The 25,503-nt window shown below is 34.3% G+C and overlaps 2 protein-coding genes across 4 annotated transcripts; both read right to left on the bottom strand.

The window, feature by feature from the left end:
* Positions 1 to 434: 434 nt before the first annotated feature.
* On the bottom strand, positions 435 to 5,014 carry LOC140888992 (homeobox-leucine zipper protein HDG11-like). Of its 3 annotated transcripts, none has more exons than XM_073296691.1 (10): positions 4,169 to 5,014; positions 3,856 to 3,973; positions 3,513 to 3,701; positions 2,924 to 3,400; positions 2,643 to 2,744; positions 2,293 to 2,505; positions 2,001 to 2,187; positions 1,675 to 1,931; positions 1,481 to 1,570; positions 435 to 1,384 (listed from the first exon to the last, which is right to left on the bottom strand). In XM_073296691.1, the coding sequence occupies exons 1-10, from the start codon at positions 4,288 to 4,290 to the stop codon at positions 968 to 970; spliced, it is 2,172 nt and encodes a 723-aa protein (XP_073152792.1). In that variant the 5' UTR covers positions 4,291 to 5,014; the 3' UTR covers positions 435 to 967. The 3 variants fall into 3 exon arrangements, with proteins under 3 accessions (XP_073152792.1, XP_073152799.1, XP_073152790.1); XM_073296698.1 differs by having other exon boundaries at positions 1,675 to 1,925; XM_073296689.1 differs by having other exon boundaries at positions 1,675 to 2,187.
* Positions 5,015 to 17,145: 12,131 nt separating this feature from the next.
* Positions 17,146 to 23,161, bottom strand: LOC140874908 (probable cyclic nucleotide-gated ion channel 20, chloroplastic). Its single transcript, XM_073278389.1, has 12 exons — positions 22,347 to 23,161; positions 21,916 to 22,107; positions 21,402 to 21,500; positions 20,943 to 21,080; positions 20,328 to 20,576; positions 19,515 to 19,775; positions 19,104 to 19,249; positions 18,766 to 18,843; positions 18,113 to 18,242; positions 17,765 to 18,011; positions 17,517 to 17,679; positions 17,146 to 17,440 (listed from the first exon to the last, which is right to left on the bottom strand). The coding sequence occupies exons 1-12, from the start codon at positions 22,905 to 22,907 to the stop codon at positions 17,317 to 17,319; spliced, it is 2,388 nt and encodes a 795-aa protein (XP_073134490.1). The 5' UTR covers positions 22,908 to 23,161; the 3' UTR covers positions 17,146 to 17,316.
* Between the last annotated feature and the right edge of the window lie 2,342 nt (positions 23,162 to 25,503).

The raw sequence follows: 25,503 nt of genomic DNA, 5'->3' as shown, positions 1-25,503 counted from the left end.
AAAATAAACGATCTATCAGCTATCATGTTTTTAGATATTAAGCACAATAAAACATATATGTGCTCAAAAATTAAAAAAATTAAAATTTTGAAAAGTTATCATTTATCAACAATCTCAATATTTCAAAACGATACTAATTATTACTTGGAAAAAAATATTTAGTACGTAAACGTTTGCTGATTGATGCTAACTAGCTAGGAAGCTATATATCAAGTCGTCTATAATTAATATAATATATTGTAATGTGTTGCCTTGCCCCCACATTGCCATGACTTTTAAACTCAATGGCAGTGTATTCCCACCACAGACCGACATATGAAAATGACACCTGATGAAAATGAAAGTAATGCAACCACATCCATCCATTCAATTTATATCAAGCTAGGAAAATTATATTCAAAGACATGACAAATAATTAATATATAAATCCTCAACACAAATTATAATAATGGAAAAATACATAAGTTGCATGCATGAAACAGAAGTCAATACCCGAACCATACATCATTTCTCGCTGCTAAACTAATCTCGGACTCGAACAACACAAGAATTTTACTGTCACTAACACCCTAATGAAATTAAGGGAAAGAAAATGGAGAAAATTCAGACAATGGTTCGTTCTTGACTCCTAGTCTTTCAACTTGTAATAACTTGATATTTTCTTGACAGTTAAAAAAAGTTGTCCTGAACTGTAATGAGGCTGGCATGCATATAAATACAGCAGCAGTGAGGCGCAGCAATATTGAGTCAGCTCCTATTGATGATGTGAGGAAATGAGCTAGCATTCAATTTCCTCAACTAACACAAAGATTTAATGGCTTCTCTGGCTTCATTCAATATACCATTTCCCTCAACTAACCAAAGGCTGCAAAGGGATGGATGGCTCGGAAAGATCTGTAGTACTCTTTCTTGATATGGGAACCGAATTTAAGAAACGGCAACGGCTGGTGGGATGTGATGATGATGATCAGGGGGTGGTACTGCAGTTCAAGGCGGCTTTAATCTGGTGGACGGTGTTGCCGATGAGGTTGTTAATTGTTGCCACAGATTCGGCCGTCATTCCTGAGGATTGCATGCCGCTCACGAGTATTTGGAACATTACTGTCATGAGTGAACCTGAGGATGATTCCGTGGCAATGGCGGATGTGGAGCTAGTTGAAGCACCGTCACCTGCAGCTCCTGATCCTCCCTCTGTGGAATGGAGGCCGCTGGGGGATATTGTGAAACCGGAGGGGAGTAATGGGATGTAGGAAGGGTCGTGATCTCCGCTCATTGCTATTTCGATGGCTGGTATGTCGACAGGGCAGTACACGATGAGTGAGCCGGATGAGTCTATGCAGCTTTCTTGGAGGATTAACATGTTGTTTTGGCCAGAGTTGAATGCCTGCATGCATGGTTTCAGAATTAATTCTGAGTTAGATATATATAGCTTTGGTCTTTAAATTAACGTCGATTGTTGAAAGGATGGTATGAAATGTACCCGAAGAACGGATATGCAGTTCCCGGGATGAGAACCATTGGCAATGTGAGCAACCTCTTGAACTGGATTTTGATTTGAGAGAACATCCCACTATATATAGTTTGATCAAAATCAACTATATAAGAATCCATACATATGATTTGAATATTAACCAATGCTATGATTATGATAAAGCTCGAGTTGTGCTAAGTTACCTGAGGTCGAGTTCTCTCATCCCTAAGAAAATTGAAGACGTCATGTGGAGAGACCGGAAGCCAGAGAGTAGCGGCCGCACAAAGCACTACGCCGCTAGGCTGGCCAGGATCAGTGCTCTTATGAGACGTGGCTCGGACTTCAAACTCGTTTAATCTTGATATCGTGGTCCATTGTTGGCCATTGGAAGGGTTGATGCTCGAACAGAAGCCTTTCACCATTCTTTGTGCAAGTTTCATCATGCTTCTTTTGCCTTCGGCTGATGGAATCACTAACAAACAATAAAATGCAAAACAACCAAGAAATAGAAAGTTTCTAGCTGACTTACCCCCTCCGCCAAGATGATCTGTAGTTGAACTCCCAGTAACCATCAAACAAGCAAGTCTTTCACAAGTCCTTTGAAGAGTAGAAAGCCATCTTTCGGCTCCAAAAGCCACTCCCCTCCGAATAAGGTCTCTATAAAGTCCATGAACCGGAACTTTATCTTCTACCTCCCAATGTTCCATCCAAGAAACCTTCAATGATGCATCAAACTCAGCTAAAATCTCACTTATTATCAATCATTAGGGCAAGGAATTAATTAATCACATAACTATATCGAATTTCGTTTTAAATTTAACCTTAGAGTAACCATTTGGCATCTCTTGTATCAAGCATCCAGAAGGAAGCTTGTGAGCTTTGCACGAAGAAGAGAATTGGCTCTCTTCTTGAGGAAGATCGTAAGAAACATCGACTATAGCCCAAGTGCCTTGCTCGATCTGCTGACAGAAGCGAAGAAAATAGAGCTGTCTAATTGGTAGCAATGCTGTAAGCACTTGCAATTCTTCATACATCTGTGATATGAAGCAAGTAATTAATGTGAGAATCAGAGACATGACCACACAAGAAACATACAATCTTAACACGAAAATTTAAAGGGGATAATTTTTTTTTTACTACACACGGATCAAGGTTATATATTTATCGTTACCAATTGCAATGTGCCACTTTGGCTTCCAAGAATTCCAGACGATATCACGCATATAGTCCTCGCCCTCGAAACAATGGTCGGAAACATTTCTTCCCACTTATCCTGTCAATACTTTTACAAATTACACCAATGAACCAGGAACTTCAATGTGACAAGCGGATCCAAAGGAAGGCGAGGAAAGAGATTGTTCCACACAAAAAAAAAAGTACTCCATAGTTTTTTTTTCTTCTAAAAATGCAAATTTTGCCCCACATATAGAACAGCATGAGTAATAGACTAACCGCATCCATAAACTTGTCAACCAAAGCCAAACCATTCATTATCACGACACCAGAAGCTCTCGAAGCTTCCATCCGTATCTCCGGATTTCTTAAATGACTATTAGGCATTGGGAAGAAAGTCTCATACTTTTCGGAATCAAGAATCTCCCTACCATCTGTTGAGGACTTAACCCAAAGAGGCTCATTGCTCTGCAAGAGCCTAATCAATTCATTAATGGCATTGGCCGCCATTTCTGTCATGACAGATTTATCCACATCCGAAATGCTCACTGGAGGGAAGACTAAACTCGGAACCACACTTGATGAATTTCCTGAAAGAAGATCAAGATCGAGGGAAGGGCCGGGAACGAAACCTCCATGACCTCCAAAACTTGCCATGGATAAATCCAATGAAGATACATGATTATGCAGCATTGACTGGAGTTGTGAAATAGGCCGCCCGATATATTTCGATGCAACACTTGAGATTCGGTCCAGCTATAAATCATACAAATTAAACACATAAAAAAATGTCAATAAAATAGGATATCATGCAATTAATCTAATGAAACTTTTGGGGATGTTACTCAAGAAATGAAACATTCTAGACCTCTTCTTTCAAATAGGCGTTTTCCAACCGCAGTTTTTGCTCATCAAAGTATGAATCTTCGGAAACCGGAGGTCCTCCACAAGAGGGGCAGATCACATTCTTGAGGGCTTCTCTAATTGCTATATTTTCACATCTAATCTTATCATTTTCTGCTCTAAGCGCACAGTTATCTGATCTTTCATGTTGTGTCTAAACAAAAATAACAATTAAAAAGAGAACATAATTAAGATTAGTCAGTCACCAAGCTAGGAATAAATTATTTACTTCGATCTATCAAAAACACATGATATGTTCAACATAAAAGAATGGAAAAAAAAAAAGGAAAAATAATAATACTAATTACCTTCATCTGAGTCCTTCGATTTTGAAACCAAAATTTGATCTGTCTAGAATGCAAACCCAACTCCCTGCTCAACTGATTCCTAGTCTTCTCGTCTGGATGGGGACATTCTTTGAACATTCTACAAACAAATTCAAACCTCAGCATCATCGAAAATCTGTTTATATATCCCCCTATAGTTTAATAATTTGTCCAAGAATTATAAAGAAAGAAACTTTCTTTTCTCAATAAAATCCAAATAAAAAACAAAATTCTATCAACAAACTAGTTTGTCATGCAGTTGAGTTTGCAAAGAAGAAGCTAAAGGCCAACATACGATTCAAGGGTCTGAATTTGGTGAGCCGTGTGGCGATGGTAACGCTTTCTCCTCCGATGAGGATCGGAGCCGTCGGGGTGGTCGCCACCACTGGAGCCACCGCCACCGCCGCTGAACTCCATTATTGATGATCCCTTCACCTCACCAAGAGGGAAAATCTCCGGCCCGCGAATTTGGAAGTAGCGATGAAAATGATGTTAAAAGCATTCACACAGAAGCAGTAGTACTTGTAAAGAATAAGCTCCAGCGGATTACAAGATATTCCCATAATATAACTGTAATAACTACACTTACTATATTTTAATAACAGCAATCATAATTCAAGGTACGTCTGATTTTTATTTTTAAAAAAGATTAAATCTTTTTTTTTCTCTAAAACAGAAAAAGATCATATGTTATATCAAAAGAAAACAAAGGGTGCTTGCAATTTTATATCTTCCAAGATTCAACGGAGAAATGAAAGGAAAGAGAAGAATAAAATAAATGGGATCTGATATCAGAAAATTAAAGATATGGATTATTGGGCGGAGATTAGCAATGGTTAAGGCACCAGCCATGATTTCATTTTTGGTAGCTTAGATTCAGTAACGCTCGGAGCACCGGAAGATTATATAAAGAATAAATATATACTCAAACACACGCTTGTTTGTGCGCATGCGCGTATATATATATATATATATATATATATATATATATTTGTTGTGTGTGTGTGTGTATATATATGAATGTATAGAAGAGAAATAAAGAGGGGTGGAATGAATTGGGTGGAGAAAAGTGAAGGTTGGGGGGGAAGAAGATGAAATGGAGTGTTGGGAAGTTGGAAGAGGAAGGTGTGTGTAATTAAGAGACACAAGCAAACAAGTGAATGCAAAGGAATAAGAGAGCAGACCCATAATATAATATTATTTAATAATAACCATAACTCATAAATACACGCATATATATATATATATATATATATATATATATATTAATTATTAAACATTTAATTTTGAGACTTTTTTTGTGTGTCATGATATGTCATTTTATTGAATATTAGTGTTATATCATGCACGCACACTGCTTGCTTGTAAAATTCGTGTTTTCGTAAATAAATAGTTACTAAAACGCAATAAATACATAAAATTTACATGTGAGTGACATTCTCGTACATAAAAAAGACATTAAATGTCACAAATTTAAGGGTAATGCTACGTGTACACAGAGTTTTACACGTTGGATTATACATGAGACTTAAAATTACATGATTATCCTTGCACTTTATTTAGAAAAAATCTTTCAAAAATGCATGTAGGATAATCATGTAATTTTAAGTCTCATGTGTAACCCAACGTGTAAGGCTTTATGTACACGTAGCATTACCCCAAATTTGATGTCATTTTGATAAATAAGAACACGTCTAATGGCTAAGAAAATATAAGCTCATATAAAATGTTTAATTTGCCTAATAATTTTGGTTTTATTGTGACATACGTTAGGATAAAATCGTAATTTTATCTCAAATTTCATCAATTAATTGAAAGTTAGTTAATTAAATAATCTCTACTAATTTGGTTTTATTGTGACTTAAATTAAGATTTAATCATAATTTTATTTCAAGCTTTATCAATTAATTGAAAGTTAGTTAATTAAAAATATATCTATTATAATAATATAGTAAGATATTTAATATCGATCAAATTTATTTTTATTTGATTTAACAATCATTATTCAAAAAAATTTATATTATCTTAATTAAATTTATCAGCACAATGATGTCATAAAAAATCTAATTTATATACAAATATTAATCTATACAATTTTTATTTTAAGTAATTTTGAAACTTTAACAATTTTTTTACTTAATTATTTATTCAAGTCAAACATTCATCATCTTCACCAACATGGTCGACTTGTTGGGGGTTAAGTGATGGTAAATCTTAAGTTAATATAATTTTAATAATTAATGAATTGATAGTTTTTACTTAGAATTGCTTTTAACTTGTGTATATTTAAACGTATTAATTGTATATTTCTATTTAGAATATCATATGTATTATAGTATATGCCGAATAATATAATTAATGAATTGATAATTTTGACTCCTCAAACAGCTAGCCCATGTATAATTAATATCGATATAGTTTATTTAATTTAATTAAGAATGAATTGTCCTAAAATCCCTAATACCCTTCCTAACTTTATTATAACTCTCTAGGCAAAAGATTCTTTACTATAACTCCCTAGGACCACCAAACTTGAATATTTTAATATTTAATTCTTGTGCTGGATTTATGCTAATCTATGCTTGAAATCTATAGGTTCTATGCTTAACTTGTAAAGGTTTTATGCTTGAATCTGGAGATTTTGTGCTCATTTGCAGTATAAAGAATTATGCGGAAAAATTGTATCAGAGCTTTAGGTTAATTATTCAGACATAATATTATTCGTTAATTCATGTTTTTCTTTGTTGAGGAGAAGATTTTACAAAAAGATGACTTCAAACGAAGGTTTGAATCAAGAGGATTTTATTCATACGAAATCCTATAAACAAGTTAATCTATTCACAATAGATTACTTACAACAGGTTGCGACTAATGCTCTCAAATTTGAAGAGATAAAGAAAAATGATTTCTAACTCTAAATTTTTAGAGATTACCCCAGATTTCTCTAAACTCTTCGGAGATCTTAGAGAAATTCAAAAGACGGTACAATATTACAGCAATCAGTTGCATGAAATACCTCCGCAAATTGAAGAAATCCTTAAGAAACAAGAAGAAATTCTTGGAACTCTAAAGGATCTTCAAAATAAAATCCTAAACCTATAACATACTTCTGGTTCTAGAAAAGAAAATACATGAGGAAGGTTACCACTCTCGTTTGGTACCGAACCTTTGTTACATCAGAAAGGTAAAACCAAAATAGTTCAAAAACCTTTAACTAATGATGAAATGATGATTAATCTTATAAAAGCAGTATCAGAGAAAAACACTATCTGATGACTACTTTAGAAAGATTAAATCTCGAGGATCTACAAGATCTTGCGAATTCTTTTGCGAATCTCAAAGTTGTAGATCTGAAAATGAATTCCTCTAAGGGTGAACAACCCATGGGAAATCCCCCAAGATATGTGGTAAAAACAGAAGAATCACATAGTGAGTTCAATGTGGGAGAAAATTCACATCCAGCAGGAACCAGATCAAGAAGGAGTAAAATACCACTACATCAAACTCCTTATGGAAAAACTGTTTTAGACCCGATACATCCTTATGGGGTTATGTTAAACCTTGATGTTTTGGACTTCAAAAACAGAGAAGATCTTATAGATGAATGGACGTCAGCTATGAGAATTACAGCAGGGACATTAGATCTCAATAAAGAAGGATTCATTAAACTTCTAGAAATGAGTCTAATGGGATCTGTCAAGATCGCATGGGAGATGACTATGCCAGATACAAAGGAATCAATCTTAGGAAGAGAATCCCTCAGCGAGATTGGAGAAAGGATGGCCACCCTATTTGAAGCATAATTCATAGAGGTAGACTATTTCAATAATCAAGATACATAGAAAAAAAGAAGATATACTCAAGCTCTGTATAGCCTCGAGTTACATGATATCTGTTTAGTTGATGAATACATTATGTTATTCACTAAATATAGATGGAATTCGGGAGTCGAGGAAAATGTAGCTATTCAGATATTTTTCGCAAAAATTCCAAGTCCCTGGAGAGAAATGCTGATTAAAGAATACGTTCCAGGTAATCTTGATACATTGGCAAGACGCGCGTCCTTTTTGAAAGGAAAATTGGTAGAATGGTGCCATATGGCAGCATTACAAAAGAACTACAAGAAAATAAGGGGTATAGATAAGCGTACACATTTGTGTTGTAGAGAAAATGATCTTTCAACGATCATTGAAAACAGAACACAGGGATTTAAAAGGAAGAAATTCAGAAATAATCCCTATAATAAAAGAATGAAGAGTTCTTGAAAACCAAGAACATTTTGGTCCAAACAAAAAGCCAGATCCTTTAGATCAGGTAGAAGAAGTGGACCTACAAGAACGTCCCCAGCAACAGGCTCATCACAAAGCAGGGAAAGAACACCATCAAGAAGAACTTTCAGAAGAACTCATACAAGGGCAAGTGAAAGTTTCAAGGATTGCAACTGCTGGACATGTGGAGCAAAAGGACATATATCTACAAATTGTCCAGAAAACGAGAAAAAAAGAGTCAAACTCTTTGAAGCAACACCAGATATGGATGATGCGGTTTTCTTTCAAGATCTAGTCCAAGTATATCAATTTGAGGATATCCCCTCAGATGAAAGCATATGCGAAGAAGAGATATTATTTAGTCAAGAAGTTTCTGAGGATGAATCAGAATCAGAATCAGAGTAAAGAGGAGGTGTTTCGACATGAAACACATGAAAATTTGGCTGGGTTATTTAGTCAAACCACGATATCTCATAATATGGTTCAAAGGATTATGAGAGAAAATCCAACACTACAGAAGTACCAAGGATTTTCGGCAGGACAAGTTGAAAGAGTTTTAGGAAACCTAGGGCTAAGACAAAGAAGACATAATTTGATTTATAAGGTATCCAGAAGAGAAATGGCGATTCTTATGGAATTAACCAGTAATCAAATTGAGATGCAGTTGATTCTCTTTGAAGAAATTCGTGAGGAATTACAGAAATTAAAAGCAGAAATAGCAAAGACAATGTCTTGGATTCATATTGGAGCAATCCAGATTATGATCAAAGCTACTTTTAAAGAAGGAATAGATTCACCCATAGATATCGTAGTATGCGATAAAAGAATGGGGAATATACAAGATGCGGTTCTAGGAACTATCTCAGGAAATTTGTGCGCAGAAAAAATTGTGGGAGTTATTTATCCAAGAATAGCCTACAATTTAGCTGATAGAGATTTTAGTCGAGCCTTGACATTGCATCAAAACTTCAAGGAAAAAAGACTAATGAAGGAAGGTAATAGGTCATATTCTATTACATATCAAATTTCATATGCTCTTTCTAATACTCACCATTCTGAATTATTTATTAGAAATGAGTTCATTGAAATTCCAGAGATATTTGGGAAAGTTGCTCATGCAATATACTCGGAAAGAATCGAGTTTTCTTTAATTCAGGAAACAGACATTCAAATTCAAGACAGACATGTTCTATACAGAGACCTTAAAATAGAACCCCGAAGGTTATCTTTCCAAGTAGACCAAATGACAAGTAGGAGATGGGACAAATCTCCTATTCAAGAAATTCCACCAGAAGAAAAGGAGTTTTCTATAATAGAAAAACTTAGATCTCCAGAAGGATGGAAAGAAGTGAAAATAGTATTCGAAATTACAAGTCATCGGAATCAGTTCCCTTGTAACTCGATTTACTATTTGGAACAACGAGAAAAATGAACTTACCAAGGAGTGATAAATATTGGAGAATTGGAAGTTCAAATCTGTGGAATTCCAGGAAAAGAAATGGATCAGCTCATTCTTGGCCTAGAATTTCTGGAGGACCATAAATCATGGAAACGCCTTGAAAAAAAAAATAGAGTTTATGGCAAAAGAGAAGACTTGGAGGATTCAATAAAAATTCTACGAGATGGAAAACCAAGAGAATTGGATAAGGGACAATCCCTTAAACAGATTCGAAAACTCTGTTTACAAACAGAGGAAGAAGCAACTATTGAAATTAGTAAGTCATGAACATGATTTACTAGGACGCATCTAAGAAGTAGAAAGAAGTAACCATACTCTACCTTCTGAAGCCTTAGGAAAACTAAAGGTGAAAAGTCTTAATCGGATTACTGAGTTGCAACACAGTCTGTTAAAAATAGCAGGGCCATTTAGTAATCCCTTTAAAAAATGACAACAAGTCCTTTATCCATATACATTCCAATAGGAATGTTGTATGAACAATATAAGGCTGAATACTTTGCAGCTTATATTGACTCGGGAGCAGAAATTTGTACAGCAAAAAGAGGAGTCTTCCCTGAAGAATGTGAAGAAGAATTGCCAAAAATTGCTGGACGGGATTTCTCTAGAAGAATTTTAATTATTTTCAAAGGAATAAAACAAGCAGAAATCCTCATGGAAGGAGCAGGTCAAACACCTTGGTACAAGGTAAAGACACCACCAATCTATTTCCATGATACAGAAGCTGATATCCTGTTAGGAAATAACTTCTTACAAATGTTTAAGAAGTACACACAAGACAATGAGTCAATAAGACTTATGTTCACTACAATTTGTGATCATAAAATTATCGTTCAAAGACTCAAAGTTGCTTTTTATCGACAATTGCCGATAATATTTCGCAGCCAGCGTGGTGATAAAGGACAACTTTTTCACCCAAAGATGAAAGATCCAAGAAGGTTTGGAGAAACCATGTTGAAAATAACAACAGAACAAGAACTCCAAACAGAGGATATGGAGCTTCTCAAGGTGACTCTAAATCACAAAGATATAGAGTTAGAAAATAAGGTATCCCTTGAAGATGTCAAAAAGAGGCTCAAAGAAAGTTACAACGAGCATTCTTTGGCATGGTGAGATAGAAATCAACTCAAAGCTAGTCTTACTCTAAATGAAGGCAAAGAGTATGAATTCGTCAGATATAAGCCTATCTCGATGAACATAATAGATCAAAGGGATATGAGAATAATTATCAAAGAACATTTGGACCTTGGTCTAATCAAAAAAGGAGTTTCACCATATAGCAGCCCAGGATTTCTGGTCAAAAATCATGGTGAAATAAAAAGAGGGAAACTCAGGTTAGTTATTAACTACCAAGGTATTAATAAAATCCTGGAGTTTGATGGGTACTTCTACCGAGTAGAGAACACCTAATTAGCTGTGTACGAAATGCTAGAGTGTTCTCAAAATTTGATTGTAAGTCTGGATTTTACCAGATTTTAATGGAAGAAGGCAGTAAGAAATTCACAGCCTTCTCTACTCCACAAAGACATTATATTTGGGAAGTTATGCCTATGGGATTAGCTAATGCACCCCAGATATTTTAAAGAAAGATGGATAACCTTTATAAAGATTATTTCAACTTTATGTTTGTTTATATTGATGATATTCTTATAGCATCAAAAAATATAGACGAACACGTTAAACACTTAGATATTTTCTCTAAAATTTGTAAACAAGAAGGACTGGTCTTATCTGAAAAGAAAGCAGTCATAGCAACAAGGAAAATTGAATTCCTTGGTATTGAGATTGATGAAACTGGAATAATTCTACAACCCCATATTGTGGAAAAGGTAAAGAATTTTCCAGATAAACTCAAAGACATAAAACAACTCCAGAGTTTTTTTGGAGTAGTTAATTTCGCAGGGATGTTCATTAACAACCTAGCAATGTACAGAAAGGTGTTCAGTCCTTTGTTAAAAAAGGATGCTAGGTTTATATGGACCGAAGACCATACTCAAGGGGTAAATCAATTAAAGGAGATATGTAAGCATCTCCAAAAAATGGCTATACCCGAAGATGAAGATGATCTGGTTTTATTTACGGATGCTAGTGACGATTGGTGGGCAGCAGTCCTTACCAAGATCACTACGGATGGAGAAATATCATGCAGACACTGTAGCGGTCTTTTTTCAGAATCAGAGGCCATCAGATGGCATATCAACGAAAAGGAATTTTATGCAGTTAAAAGGGCTTTCGAAAAATGGTCATTATTTTTACTTGCTAAAAAATTCACGCTAAAGGTTGATAACACCCAGGTAAAAGCTTTCTTAAAAAAATAAGATTGAATCTAAACCTGAGAAAGCTAGGTTATTAAGATGGCAAGCATTATGTCAAAATTATATTTTTGATATTGTTATTATTAAATCTCATGAAAATATTCTTGCAGATTTCTTAACAAGAGATGGAAGGCAGTGACGTGGATTCCATCATGAAAATGCAGAGGCATCTCAGGGAACACCTTGGGTTGATTCAAACCGAGTTCAACCAGTTAGCCATTAATGCTGAAATGGCCGGCAGGTTACAACAAGCTGATCGGATCAAAGTATCTAATCGAATTACAGGATGTATGCAAGCTCAAACACAACTATGGGCTGCTATTCAAGGGCCAATTGTGAAGGCCATAGAGAAACCATTGGTTTCTCATAAACAAGATATGCTAAAACTATTGGTTTTACAAAAACAAGAAATACAACCACCGGTTGGAAAACAAGATGTTGAGGAAGCTAAAACTCAAGAAACAAGTGCTAATCTATCATCAGCTTTTGATGATCTAGATGAAGCAACAATTGATGAGGATTCCTCATCAAGTCAACCCTCCGCCTCTGGGGTAAAAGAAGAAGAGATCAATCTTACGCCCAACACTGACAAGGGCAAATCTAAAATCGATACTAATCCAGCTATTATTTCTCCATTTCAGATTTATCAACAGAGGTGGGAGAAATTAAGTACAAGAAGTGAAATTAACCCTAACACTTGCAGAGTTTATGTTGTAGGGATATATCCAAGGGTATGGCTAAAAAACAATGTCAATCCTAAGGATGTAAAGCTTTGGTATGAATTTGGAGCCTTGGCCTCAGTTTATACAACGTCACCAAGCTTTCCGAAGATATCACAGTTACCCAAATGGATTCAGGAAGCAGTCCAAAAAACATGGGCAAATAACGACCATTTGTCCAGAGTGCTTGAATTATATTTCTTTAGTGCTGCTCCAGAACCAACAGGGAAAGGATCACACGAACCCTTTCATTTCATCAAGCTAAGGAGACCTGACATGAATAATCAAAGATTCATTAAGGACCATATTCCTGAGGAAATACCATTAGTGTCCACTTTTGGAGAAAATGAAATCTCAACCAGAAGGGCATGGGGTATTTGGGTTTGTCTCACCGAGATGGACAAGGTCAAGTTTTCGTTCAAATTTTATTAGAATTCTGTGAACGGATCATTCCTGTTAAACACAATGACAGGAAAAACTATGGCTTTTGCGGAAGAACTCTTCGAAAAGAAGAGAAACCTTTTATGGAACAACAAGCTGTCGGAAAGTAAAGAGACTCGCCGAAAATTTTGTAACATGGCTCATATCGGAAGATGGTCAGAGAACATCTGCCCAGAGTGTTCCAACCAGAAGGAGCCAGAATTCGAAAAAAACTTTAGATCCCGAACGGATCGAAAAGATTTTTCCGAGACAAGCAAAGGTGGACAAGGACCACCAAAGATGCGTTTTCACAGGGGCCTACTTCAAAAGCAAAAGATGCCCCGACAACAATAAAGCAGACATGTGAGGAGAATAAAGCCAAAAGAAAGTGGCAGACATATGATTCCTCCACTAGTAAAAGATGCCATCAATAATGGCATAAAAAAAAATACAAGACAGCTGCCTCCTCCACTAGTAAAAGATGTCATCAATAATGGTATAAAGAAATAGAAGATAGCTGTAAGATTCCCTGAAGTTTCTCGGTGAAACGAGTGGAACCTCAGCTATAAATACAAGCGTTCAAGGAAGCTGAAGATATCGATCATTCCCTTCAGTTTTCTTACAAATAAATTGTTGTAATATTTTTCTCTCTATTGTATTAAATTTTCTTTATGTATTACAAGAACAAGGCTACTATGAGTAGCTAAACAAGTTGTCTTCTCCTCTTCAAAGGAGTTGATTTATGTAATAATATCATGTCTGAATAATTTCTTTAAAGTCTATTGTTCTTTCATGCTCATATTTTATAATTAACTTTATATTCCATACGTCTTAAGGTAGAAAACGAATTAATGCTGTGTTGGGTGTCGTTGAAGGAGTTTGTGCATAAACCATCTGTTGCGACTGCGTGGTTGGAGTGTGAGGAGCACTTCGTAAAACTCGGCAGGTATGACCCGGCGACATTTTGGTCAAAAAGGTATTTAAATTTATTTCATCTCACGGAAGCATGTTGGACCCTAATTCGGAGTATATCGGCTGGAAACCTTGCGTAACTGATAGTCTTGCATGGCCGGGACTGGTTCGATAGGTTAACAATGTCACGTACAAAGGATTAGTTGCTAAATATTATTTAATTCAAAAATGGAGACCACTATGGAGTTGAAATAAAGAAAATTATGGTTAGGGAATTAAGATAAAGTTTGAAGGGTTGGTAAAGATTTTTAAATCATTTACCTTTTAATTAAATTAAATAATACTTCAATTTCCAGTACTTAATTAATTAGATGGATGTATGATTTCTGTCTATCATCATAATCATGTGTCCTTTTTTTTGCATATGGTAAAAAACATGTAATTAATACTTTTTTTTAGGGGAAAAAACATGTACTCTCTCCGTTCCATATATAATGTCTTCTTTGAATTTTCACACAGATTAAAAAAAATGTATTGGAAAAGCAAATTTTATATAAATCTCCTATTTTATCTCTATTTAATGTATTAAAAAATGATTGCACAATTTTTAAAGTGTAGTTAATAGGGGTATATTAGTAAAGAAGTGTAAAAAAATATTACTAAATATGGTATATGACTATATATTTGGGACAAATAAAAAAGTAAACATGGACAATATAATTGGGACGGATGGAGTAATACATAAACGTACATGATATTTAATAATTAATTTGGCTTTAATTAGAAAAAAAGAATCATCGTTTTCATTTTGAAAAATAAATGGATTTTATTATTTTTGTTTGTTGATTTTTATTGTTTTTTAGTAGAAATATACTTAAAATTTATTCTAAATGAGTACTGTGAAACAGATATGAAAAAAAGAGAAACAAATAGATATAAATTCCCGAGCTTGCATAATATTGAAAAATAAATCAGGAATTGCAAGAAACAACAATGACTTCTATCAAATGCTGTCATAATTATAAAACTTTATAATACACGATCGAAGTTGTAAACACAATGAGTGCTCGAAATATTTATTATTGGTAGATTCGAAATATGAACTAACAAAAAGTGTACAGTTTGGAGCTGGTGTGCTCGTAATTAATGGTATGGCCAACCGGCGTTGGAGCCACACCCATATTACCGAAGCCACACCCATATTATTGTACGTGTGTTGTGCGGTTATATAGTGCGTTTTTTGTGTACACGTTGTGTACTTGTATAGTATAGTTTGTTTTTACATATACGTGCTTGTAGAATTCGTTTTTTTATTAAATAATTATAAAAAATAAAATAATATTAAATAATTGATATCACACTTAATATAATTGAATAGTTATAAAAAATATTTATTGTGATAATTAAATTTTTAATAATAATCAAAAGAGATAGTGCATGTTTTGGAAAAATAAAACATGTTTAATTAGTTATAACCAGGGGTGCAAATGAATCGAGTCGGTTCGTAAGCTTTACGAGCCCGCTCGATAAATATTTGATTTGTATTCGAACTTATCGAACTCGAGCCGAATTCGAACATGTTCGAACTTTTTTTCGAGCCGAGCTCGAGCCAAAATTATTATGTTCGATAGTTCGCGAATAGTTCACGAGCCTTAATATTTAATTAATATAATATAATTATATAATAAATATATATACATTTCGAACCTTTTCGAACATTTCGAGATTTTCGAACCATAATATCCGAGCAATAGTTCACGAATATGTTCGAATATTTCGAGCCGAACTCGAACTTTATTCGAGCCGAGTTCGAACCAAAATATTTGAAATTATCGAGCTTCGAATCGCGCTCGAACTCGAATATACTCTTATTAAATCGAATTCGAGTCTTAAAGTTTTGTCATTATTTGGCTCGATTCGGTTCGTTTGCACCCCTAGTTATAACTATAAAGCTTGAACTCGAGATCTTTGTAGGACGAGTTATTACTCTACCAAGATAGCTTGTGGCAATTTCATCTAATTTCAATGCACATCTTATAATTATCCACGTCTCCACGAGGACTAATAATTTTTGGATTACAGTTTTAAATAGTAATTGAAGCATTCCCATTATTTGATTTCGACAATAACGATATATATAACAATATATAAGAGTAAGAACAAGTGCCTTTTCGCATCACATACGTGCATACTTATTAAAAATTTTGGTGTCAAATAAAGAAAAAATTTGGAATATTCGATATATTATATTAAAATTTTAAAAACCTTTTTCATAATAAAAATATGTTATAGTTATATGATTATTTAATTTATAAATTCAAAAGTATAGATAAAAATAAAGAAACTTTTTATTAGGATATGTTAGATATAGATAAATTGAAAAAAAAAAAAAAACAGATTTTTTGTAATTTGAAAAAATTGATATTTTTTAGTTATCAAATAAGACCATAATTATTTATTTTAACTATGTCTCAATCTTAATAATGTAGAAGAGTATAGTGTAAAGATAACATGTATGAAGAGTATTTTATATACTTAGGAGGTGAGGAATATTTGTTAGTAATAAAGACTTAGATACTAATTAATGGAGTGTGCGTATGGTTTTTAATGTTTTTATTAGATATATCGATTGATTTCTTGATCCAAATCAATATATCGTCGATAATAAATACCGTATTCTCATATTTGGGTGTCTAAAAATTTTATTATTTATAATTATTGGATTTTTATATCTTATCTTATCTTATAAAAAAACAATCTTTAATCAAAATAATTTTACAAACACATTCGGCATGCCAATACGAGATCGAGGATACAAAGCGATACAAACATCTAATTAAATTCAATATTCTCGAAGTGCCTCGAGTTCTTATTTGTAACAAAAGTTTCTCCAGCTAATTTTTTGTTTTTTTAAAAATAAAAATAAAAAAATCTAGAGTTCCTACGTGCCTATATTTTGTTTGGCATTTTAGCATACCTAACTATTTGTGTGTCAATGTATAAACTGGCATTTTTATGATGGGTTCTAAAAAGTCAGCCTACAAAAAAACCTCAACCAATCTATTTTATTTTATTTTTTACGAATATATATACATATAATTTATTTTAAATATATGATTAAATAGTACTCATCAGCAACAAAAAGCCATATATATATATATGATAGAATGGTACTACTACTACTCATTTCTGGAGTCATATGCAATATAATATTCTTGAAGAAAGAAGAACACCTTTTCTTATTGCATATCCATTTGATCCAAAATGGATCCCGTGCCGTGCACAGTAGAGGATCCGGGTCGCAATCTAACTCGTCTGTCTGCCCATAAAATTTACTAGTACATGATCAGTTTCTATATCCAATGATAATTATTTGGTGAGCCGTGAGAATCAGCACGGCTCAGCCTCTTCTTCCTGTATCTCCATGCTACTTGAATCTGCTTCGCCGCAAGTCCTCGCCAGTAAGGCGATTCGTACCTGTCGAAAAGTCATAGTTAAGCTATCCGATTGCTCCCCAAAGGCCATATGGATGATGATCAATCCCAAAAGTTACCTTATGGCTCCTTGGACACGAGGACTTCTCAAGAATCTGGCGAAAAGACTCGTCACTTCTTCAAGATCGACGGCTCGTAAAACGAAAGCTTCCACGTTTGTTAAGCATCTTGCCAACCTGTTGCTCAGCAATCTGTGTCCTGGAAGCCTTATTCGTTTTCCATCTGATCAAGAATGAAACACGAGGGATACAACAGTTCCGTGCCTATTAAAATGTCGAAAAATTACAGTTTAAAATGTAGGAATTACCTTTGTTTACTGAAGAATGCTCGAGGCACCATGTGAGGAGTTCTTCTCCGCAAACGTCGCCTTCTGACAAGGGGATGCCTATCATATCTTCCCCGACGCTCTCCATCTTCCCTCGAATGATGAAAAAAATTTTATCAACGAGGCCGCCTCGCGATAATATCTTACTTCCTTTGATGTATGTTTTCGTTCTTAGCCTCTCACATATAGCATCTATGATAGGTTCATCCAACACTTGAAAAATTCTCACCTGTAATTGCCATACGGTTGAAATTTTTCGCGGATAACTCGGGATTCATTCACATGTATCCTCATTCTAGATATACATAAAATGGTTTTTATGAAACTTACTTTCTTGACAAATTTAAACAGATGACGTCTTATTTCTCTTTGAAGGTCCTCTGGTAGACCTTCCATCAGCATTTCTTCATTCACACCTCGAGTAGCAGCCCAACTAAAACGTTCAGCTTCTCGAACTTGCCTGCACGGAGAATGCGCAAATACCATATTTCCATTACAGTATAACATAAGCAGACACACATGATAATTGGGCAACTGCTACTTCCGCAGTCCCAAGGATACTACCTCAACTCCTTCGGCTACTTATGGGATTCACCCTTAAATTTAATCAATCGCAGAATCGATTGTCGTCGGGTTACCAAACTTGCAGCTAATAGTAAGGATGTTATTGAAACCTTTTAATCTAGGACTAGCACAAATGCCATATTTGATCACTTTTGACACAAGGGCAAAGTACACAGCAAAACAAGAGAATATCGCTGCTCTCATGAACCCGGTAGAATCAATGACAGTAAGCAAAGGGAAATAGACTGTCACCTAGACCAGATGACTCCTGCCTGAACGCGCTAGGAAACAAAGCCTCTCGGACAATAATCTTAAACCACTTTAATATACTCATAAAGGCATGTATACAAACAATCATAAAGAACGAATATCGTAATGATGTAAAATAAATAAATAGACCATCAAAACCAGGACACCACCTTCTTAGATCTTCTGGCAAACGACGATGGCTCATCCATTGTTCAACGTCACGGCGTCTTAAAGACATTTCTAGCCTCCTAAGGAGAGAGAAAAAGTTTCTAGTTAGTCTGGCTTCGCGGTTTGAGAATACAAGATTAGCAAACACGAGTTAGAGATACGTTTGGAAATGAAATTTATTACTCATACAAAGAGGGATAAGCTGACAAATTTACATGGGAGAAGCCAACTGTTCTATTCAAAGAACAAACTTTAAAAGTAAGAATCATAAATGTAAAATCCTGTAAATCTCTCGTGAATGCAAATGCAAAGAATAAAGCATGTGTATTGAAAGTCATACCTGCGGCCGAGAGACTGGAGAAAATTCTGCATATTTCCAATCAGCAGAGCAAAAAGGAGGAGGCCCACCCCTATTATGGCCATGGTAAAAAGAACTTCCCAGACAAAGTAGCTAGGAACTTGATTTCCAGCCAAGGTGCTAATTTGCTGTACAAACCACCACAAACGTGAACAAGTGAGAAAACTGGCGTTTTAAACAAAACTAGGATAAACAATAAGTAGTCACATGCATGTCCTGAAAATCGACCATCATCGACATTTTCTTTGGTGATTTTTTTTAACTGAATCTTAGTTCAGGGGCCTCCTCTCAAAATAAGTTCAAACTTTTGACTCTTTGCTGTACATATAACAAAGAACTCCAGTTTATCATAGTAAAAAATTAAAAAGAAAACTTTTGTGATCACAAACATACCTGGAAACCCCAAAACAATGAGTAAAGATATCTTGTCATTATATTTTGGTTGGTGGTTAGCTCAACAGCATTTTGATAAATTCCAAATGCAAAACCACCTTGCCCAAAACAAGCGGTTGCATTGTCATTGCTCGTCCACTGCCCCCATATCGGATCATTCTCAAATTCCCCATAATCATTTCCATGCCCACAGTCAATGAATTCCATACACTTTGTGATGTTGGAATCATGACAAGCGTCTCGAAGGCACTGATTTACTCTCTGCACACACGCACACTATGAGAATATAAAACCTGCTATGGCACAGCGAAAGTTACGATTTCCAAATTATAACAATTATGGCAAAAGAAAGATAAGGGACACTGATGGAGCTTCACCCTATTAAGAACAACAGGTGATAAAAAACTGACGGAAAAAAATGGATGAAGTACACCACTTATGTGGAAAACTCTTTTTATTCAAATAAGGCGAAACCACAGGTGGTGCCTGCACGGAGAAAATGTATAGTATTCAGGGCATTGCCCCAAATCCCCTGTTAACTCAGTGGCGAGCTGGATCCGCGGCGTCGTGAATGCATCAAGATGTCAAACAATAATAAACATGTGTGAATATAACTTTCTACTTCACATCCTTACCATCCATGTAGACAAGCAGCACAACATGTAGCACGTACATTAAAAAAAGAGCACAAGTACGAGGTTATTATGCCGTTCATGGTAATAGGTTCAAACTTGTAGCAGATCGTTTAAGATAAAGAACCCCAAGATTTCCGAGGGAACAAATGAAAATCGTTTCTAAAGCACAAACACCAACCTGGAGGCCAAAAAGATACCAGCACGAGCCGACCACATGACTAGCCAACATGAAAGTGAGAAGATTTATAATGAAATTTGCCCAGGCTGACTCAAATATTAAGCCACTTGAAGACTGCCCAGCTAGCAGAGGTAAGAATCTGTAAAGCCTAGGAACGTACTGAACAAGAATGGATGCCCGTAAGAGATTTTTTGCTTCGTTGGCGCCAGTTGCTGCGATGGAATCTGGTAAGACCACCAATATAATGATCTACACAAAGTAAAAAATTTGAGTCAAACCAGGAGTGAAATATGAAACCACCGAATATATTCAAGGAATCCAAGATAGAGAATTATAGTAATTAGTAATCGTATTCATAGAGATGTGAATGAAATAACCACAGAAAGAGACTCCAAGCAAGAATAAATTTGCAACTATTTCTTAGATTTTCATGCTACAGATGAATTAGCATAAGGTAGATTGGAGTAGCATTCAAGTAATGTATACTTGATTTTGATATTCACACAGACACGTCTTTGTTTTGACAAATACTTGACATGAAGATGATAAACAGTAAAAGTGAAGAGATCACAATATTATAATGGAGAAAACCGCAACAACAGAACATCCACTTACCTGTGGAAGAGGCAGAACAACAAAGAGATCAATGATGAAATATCCAAAGAAATAATTCAATGCAATCTTTTTAGGGTCATCAACTAAATCTCCAGCTCCCACAACTCTAGACTCCGGAGCAACATAAGCCAGCCTGAACTGCAAAATGAATTAGCGTATATCGCTGTCACATTTCGAGTTGATATCTTTTTCAATGTCTATTACAGAAAATTGTTTGAGAGTGTTTCAAACTCGATAAACTCATTTTTCTGAATCAGCAATCATTTCCTGTCCACTGTATGTACATCAACATGAACATTATGTGGTTAGATTTCCCTACTCAACATGATCAGTGCATCCATATCAGAATAGGAGAACAAAAGAAAAGTCGCTTACACTTGAGAAAACTAACGAATCTAAAGAATATAAATGACATCGATAATAGAAGGCTTCTAAGAAACTACAAGTGAGAAAAGTTACCTGAAGTAGGATGTGCATTAAATAAATGAAGTCTGTCACACTCCTCAGGGCCACAATTGTGGTTGTCATGGGCCAATTCAGTATAATGCACTTGTTATCCTAAAAATTACTGAAATTACATTAGACAAAATATATTTGTATCGTCGATTTTATCAAGTTGTCTGTATTAAGATTCATGGCATAAAAAAGGATCCTGATTAAGATTAACAAGCATCAAAACAGGTATAAATATGCACAATAAGGACTTCAGTCAACAATGAATTCATGGGAAATCAAGATTAAGTCCATGCAGTTGACTTCAATATTAACTGTTTGAAGATGATATCTACAGCTCCTTGAATTCCACATCATGCTGACTTAGGAAAGCTTTTTATATTCCTCTAGATTAGACTTTTTATTCTGAAAACCAAGGGTATTGTTTGCATCCATTTTTTGAATTTTGACAAAAGATTTTGTAGATGTGATTTGTGTGATACCTAATTCAACAAACAATAACCACCTCGTAGATTTATACCTGCTGCACAGAAAGCAAAAAGAAGAATAGTGGATCTATGAATACAGCAAACAAGCAAGATATGACAAAGAACTTGTTCCACTGCTGGACGATTTTTGTATGAGGATTCATAACTCCGGGAATATAAGGGCGCAGAAAAGAGCACTTTCTTTTTGCCCAACCTTTTGCATTTCCATAGACCATATTGTGAAACTGCCAGAAGACAGATAAAATTAAAGTAATGTGAGAGTGTCGGCTAAAGTTACAAGCACGAACCATGCAATGGGCAGCAAAATATCAGAATATAGAAGCATTGAAACATTGTCAGGAAGGAATTGGTTTAGAAACAAAAAATGTGGACATAAAATAACAGCAAACTAGTTGATCAAATAGCAGCACATGTAGGCAGAGAGATACAATCCCAGAATGCATAGCTGGCTAAAGTAACACACCTTAGCATCAACTAGTTCCGGTGTCCTAAAATGTTTCTGGCGCCCCATCTCATTGTCATACATCGGGCAAGTTGTGCAGTATGGATCGCTGCACAAACCCAGTTGCCCGGATTTCATCAGATGTTCATTTTTGCCAACATAGTTTTCCACTGACCAATTGTCATAATTCATTACATCCATTGAAGGATAGTTGTCAAATTCAGGATCAGAAGTCTTTTGTTTTAATGCACCATGAGGAGGCTGGAATATGAACTCATTTTTACTGTCAGCATGTATAGGACCACTCATCTGCACAGAGGATGATTGTGCATCATTTTTGCAGGATCCCAAAGGGTTCGTTGTGATGGACATTGAAAAACTCTCCCTCCTGCTTGACAAGCGGTTGATTGTGGAGTCATCGAGGCTGTCCGATTTGAGATACATATCTGATAGCATTGGTATGTCATTTTTTTCAGAAGCATCCATTCCTTGAATGTACCTGTACACCATATGTGAATCTCCATACATGCATTCATCCATTTCGTTGGCTACAAACTTTTTAAGGTATACCCTTTTAAACATGACTATCAAGCATGTCCTGATGTTGAAGTCAATGCAGATATTGATTTAGTTTGCTAATCTTATCATAAGTCTCAAAGTATGAAACAACTAGAGATGGAAACATATGCCATCAACTTTTCACCACATTTTTTTGTTGAAATGCATAGAAAGTTCTTATATGCCATAAGTTGAGTCCCGTCTTGGCACGACCCTTGAGCCATCACATTGACTAACTAAACAGCCTGCTTAGATAAGAACACACGCATTGTTTATCACACTTCAATTTTTAGTGAAGCAAGCGGATTGATTCTCGTGTTTTTTCTTCTCTTACCTATTTTTCCTTCTTATGTTGCATATTTTCAACTTACGATTGAATTCTTATGCTAAAAAAATTCAACTCTTCCTGATCTAGTAGTTCACCAGCAAACAATCATAAGACTCAACTTTGGCTTCATATCCCAAGATTTCACATTTTCTATTTTACGCTGATATCATAACAAGTTATCGGTCCATGATTTAACTCAACCAAAATTAAAGCAACACTCAAGCAAGACACTCAAGTCTCAAAATATCACACTTCCAAATTCAAAACACACACATGCATATATAATGCATTTGAAGGGAGAAAAAAGGTCACGGAAGCAACAAAAAAGCTCTAAATCCCCACAGAAAGTTTCCCTCTGCCTAAACGAAAAATAATAAATGCAACAAAACAAAGTAAACAAACCGTGGGTGATTAAAGCAAGCAAAATCTGTCAAAATTTTCAGCTGCCATTTAAAAAAAAAAACGGCCTTTTGCAGAAGAATAAAGAGGCAGTAAAAATAAAAATAAAAACGAAATGATTGAAAGGAAGTTGAATGGTTTCACTGGTGAAGTATTTACTAGTGAAGGTTGACGGGCGTGTGTGTCAATGGTGGAAATTTGCAAATTAAAAAGACAGCTGACTTGATCTTTGAATCACTTCGTACTCAAATTAGTAATATGGTGAAGGGAATGGTGCCTAAAAATATATATACATGTTTTATTTCATTCACATTATACTTTATCTAAGGTCGTTTTTTTTTCTCAATCTAGCAGTTATATCCGCTTGTTAAATTAATAATCTTGAGAAATTAATAAAATAAAGATTTTTTAATAAGATCCTTGTATAAATATATAATTCTTTTGATATTAAAAATCCATAACCTTCTAAAATTCTAAGCATGATATAAAAACTTATTCAAATGTGATTCTGATGTTTTTTTCTTGGAAATTTAAATTTCGTTTGATTCATCTCGAACCTTTTTTTTTCTTTTCCCTTTTTTTTTTACATAAAAAAGTTCAATATTACATTATCAAACTGCAACAAAAAATGTGGATAATTATTGTAGATATGAGTGTTTCTTTTCACATAATTGGCTTTAGATCATTTTTATTCACACAAAATGGTTGATTTTTTTTAATTAATAATCGATACAATATAATATTATCCCATTATTAAAAGCATTTAATACCACTTAATCGTTTTTATAAATATATTTATGTATCTGTCTGTATGTACAATTAAGTTTAATTTTTTATGACTCATTGGTGGAACACTTTTTTTTTTATTAAATGAGATTTAGGAATTGAAAAAATTCTCTTTAAATAATAATTATTAATTTTGTTGATTTTTTGATTTAATAAAGTTGTTTGTCCCGACATTATTAATTTCTAAAATTTTTACTATATCACTTGGGAAGGACACGGCTAGTGAAAATTTGTGTGTGGATGGTGGAGTCAGTTTTGGAATTTCACAAACATTCCTCGTTATTTTATTTTTCATCAAGTTAATTCAAAATTCAAGAGGAAAAATTTTCATTAAAGTGTCTAACAACGTGTTAATCCAATTTTTTTAAAAAATATTAATCCAATGAATCAGTGATCAATAACTAATCCAAAATTTTTTAAAAAAGAAAAAAAAAAACCCCACAAAATCCACATCTAAAACAAAAATCTAAAAAAAGTTTGTTGTTGTCCTAAAATATATTTGAATTGGTGGAGCAGTAAACTCATTAAAATATGATAATATTTTAATAACTTGGAGAATTCCATAAAGCTTTGGGACAAATTTTTTTAAATATGTATGTATATATAATATTCAATATATAAGGGATGATTATTATTTAAATCAAAACATGTAGGATGTGTTTACTTGATTTGATAACAATAGAATAAGCTTATTAATTCAACTTCATCAATTGTTTACTTGCAAAAAAAATCAAATATCTCCAATCTCAAAGCCCGTTATTCAACTCTAATTCATGATATTAGACATCCTTAATTATACAAGGGATAACACATCCTAACCAATATTTGTGAAAAAAATACACACAAATCATAATCTACCCTCCTTCAATTTTTTTTGTTTTTCTCTCAATTTCTTTCCGTCTCTCTTTTTTATAACTCAATTTATCAATTTTATTATTTTTTGAAAAAATACATATTTTTATACCTAATAATTTGATAAATAAAAATTCCTTCGTGTGAATCAATTATAATTTAGTTAAAAAATAACTCAATCCAAATTATATGAAACAAGATTAAGTATAAGATTGTATATCATAAATGGAGGGTAAAACTGTCATTCATCCTTCA

The sequence above is a fragment of the Henckelia pumila genome, chromosome 1 (assembly GCF_033568475.1).
Source record: "Henckelia pumila isolate YLH828 chromosome 1, ASM3356847v2, whole genome shotgun sequence".
NCBI lineage: Eukaryota > Viridiplantae > Streptophyta > Magnoliopsida > Lamiales > Gesneriaceae > Henckelia > Henckelia pumila.
Note: the sequence above shows the minus strand (reverse complement) of the source record. Positions and strands in the feature narration are given on the sequence as shown.

Excerpts from the sequence above, each read along its gene's own strand:
- LOC140888992 (XM_073296689.1), bottom strand. The coding sequence starts at position 4,290 with ATGGAGTTCAGCGGCGGTGGCGGTGGCTCCAGTGGTGGCGACCACCCC. Across the intron at positions 2,506-2,642 it reads AAAGTGGCACATTGCAATTG|ATGTATGAAGAATTGCAAGT; the intron begins GTAACGATAAAT and ends TTCATATCACAG. Across the intron at positions 1,385-1,480 it reads ACTGCATATCCGTTCTTCGG|GCATTCAACTCTGGCCAAAA; the intron begins GTACATTTCATA and ends CCATGCATGCAG.
- LOC140874908 (XM_073278389.1), bottom strand. The coding sequence starts at position 22,907 with ATGTTTAAAAGGGTATACCTTAAAAAGTTTGTAGCCAACGAAATGGAT. Across the intron at positions 20,577-20,942 it reads TTGTTCTGCCTCTTCCACAG|ATCATTATATTGGTGGTCTT; the intron begins GTAAGTGGATGT and ends TACTTTGTGTAG. Across the intron at positions 18,012-18,112 it reads TGTTTAAATTTGTCAAGAAA|GTGAGAATTTTTCAAGTGTT; the intron begins GTAAGTTTCATA and ends TGGCAATTACAG.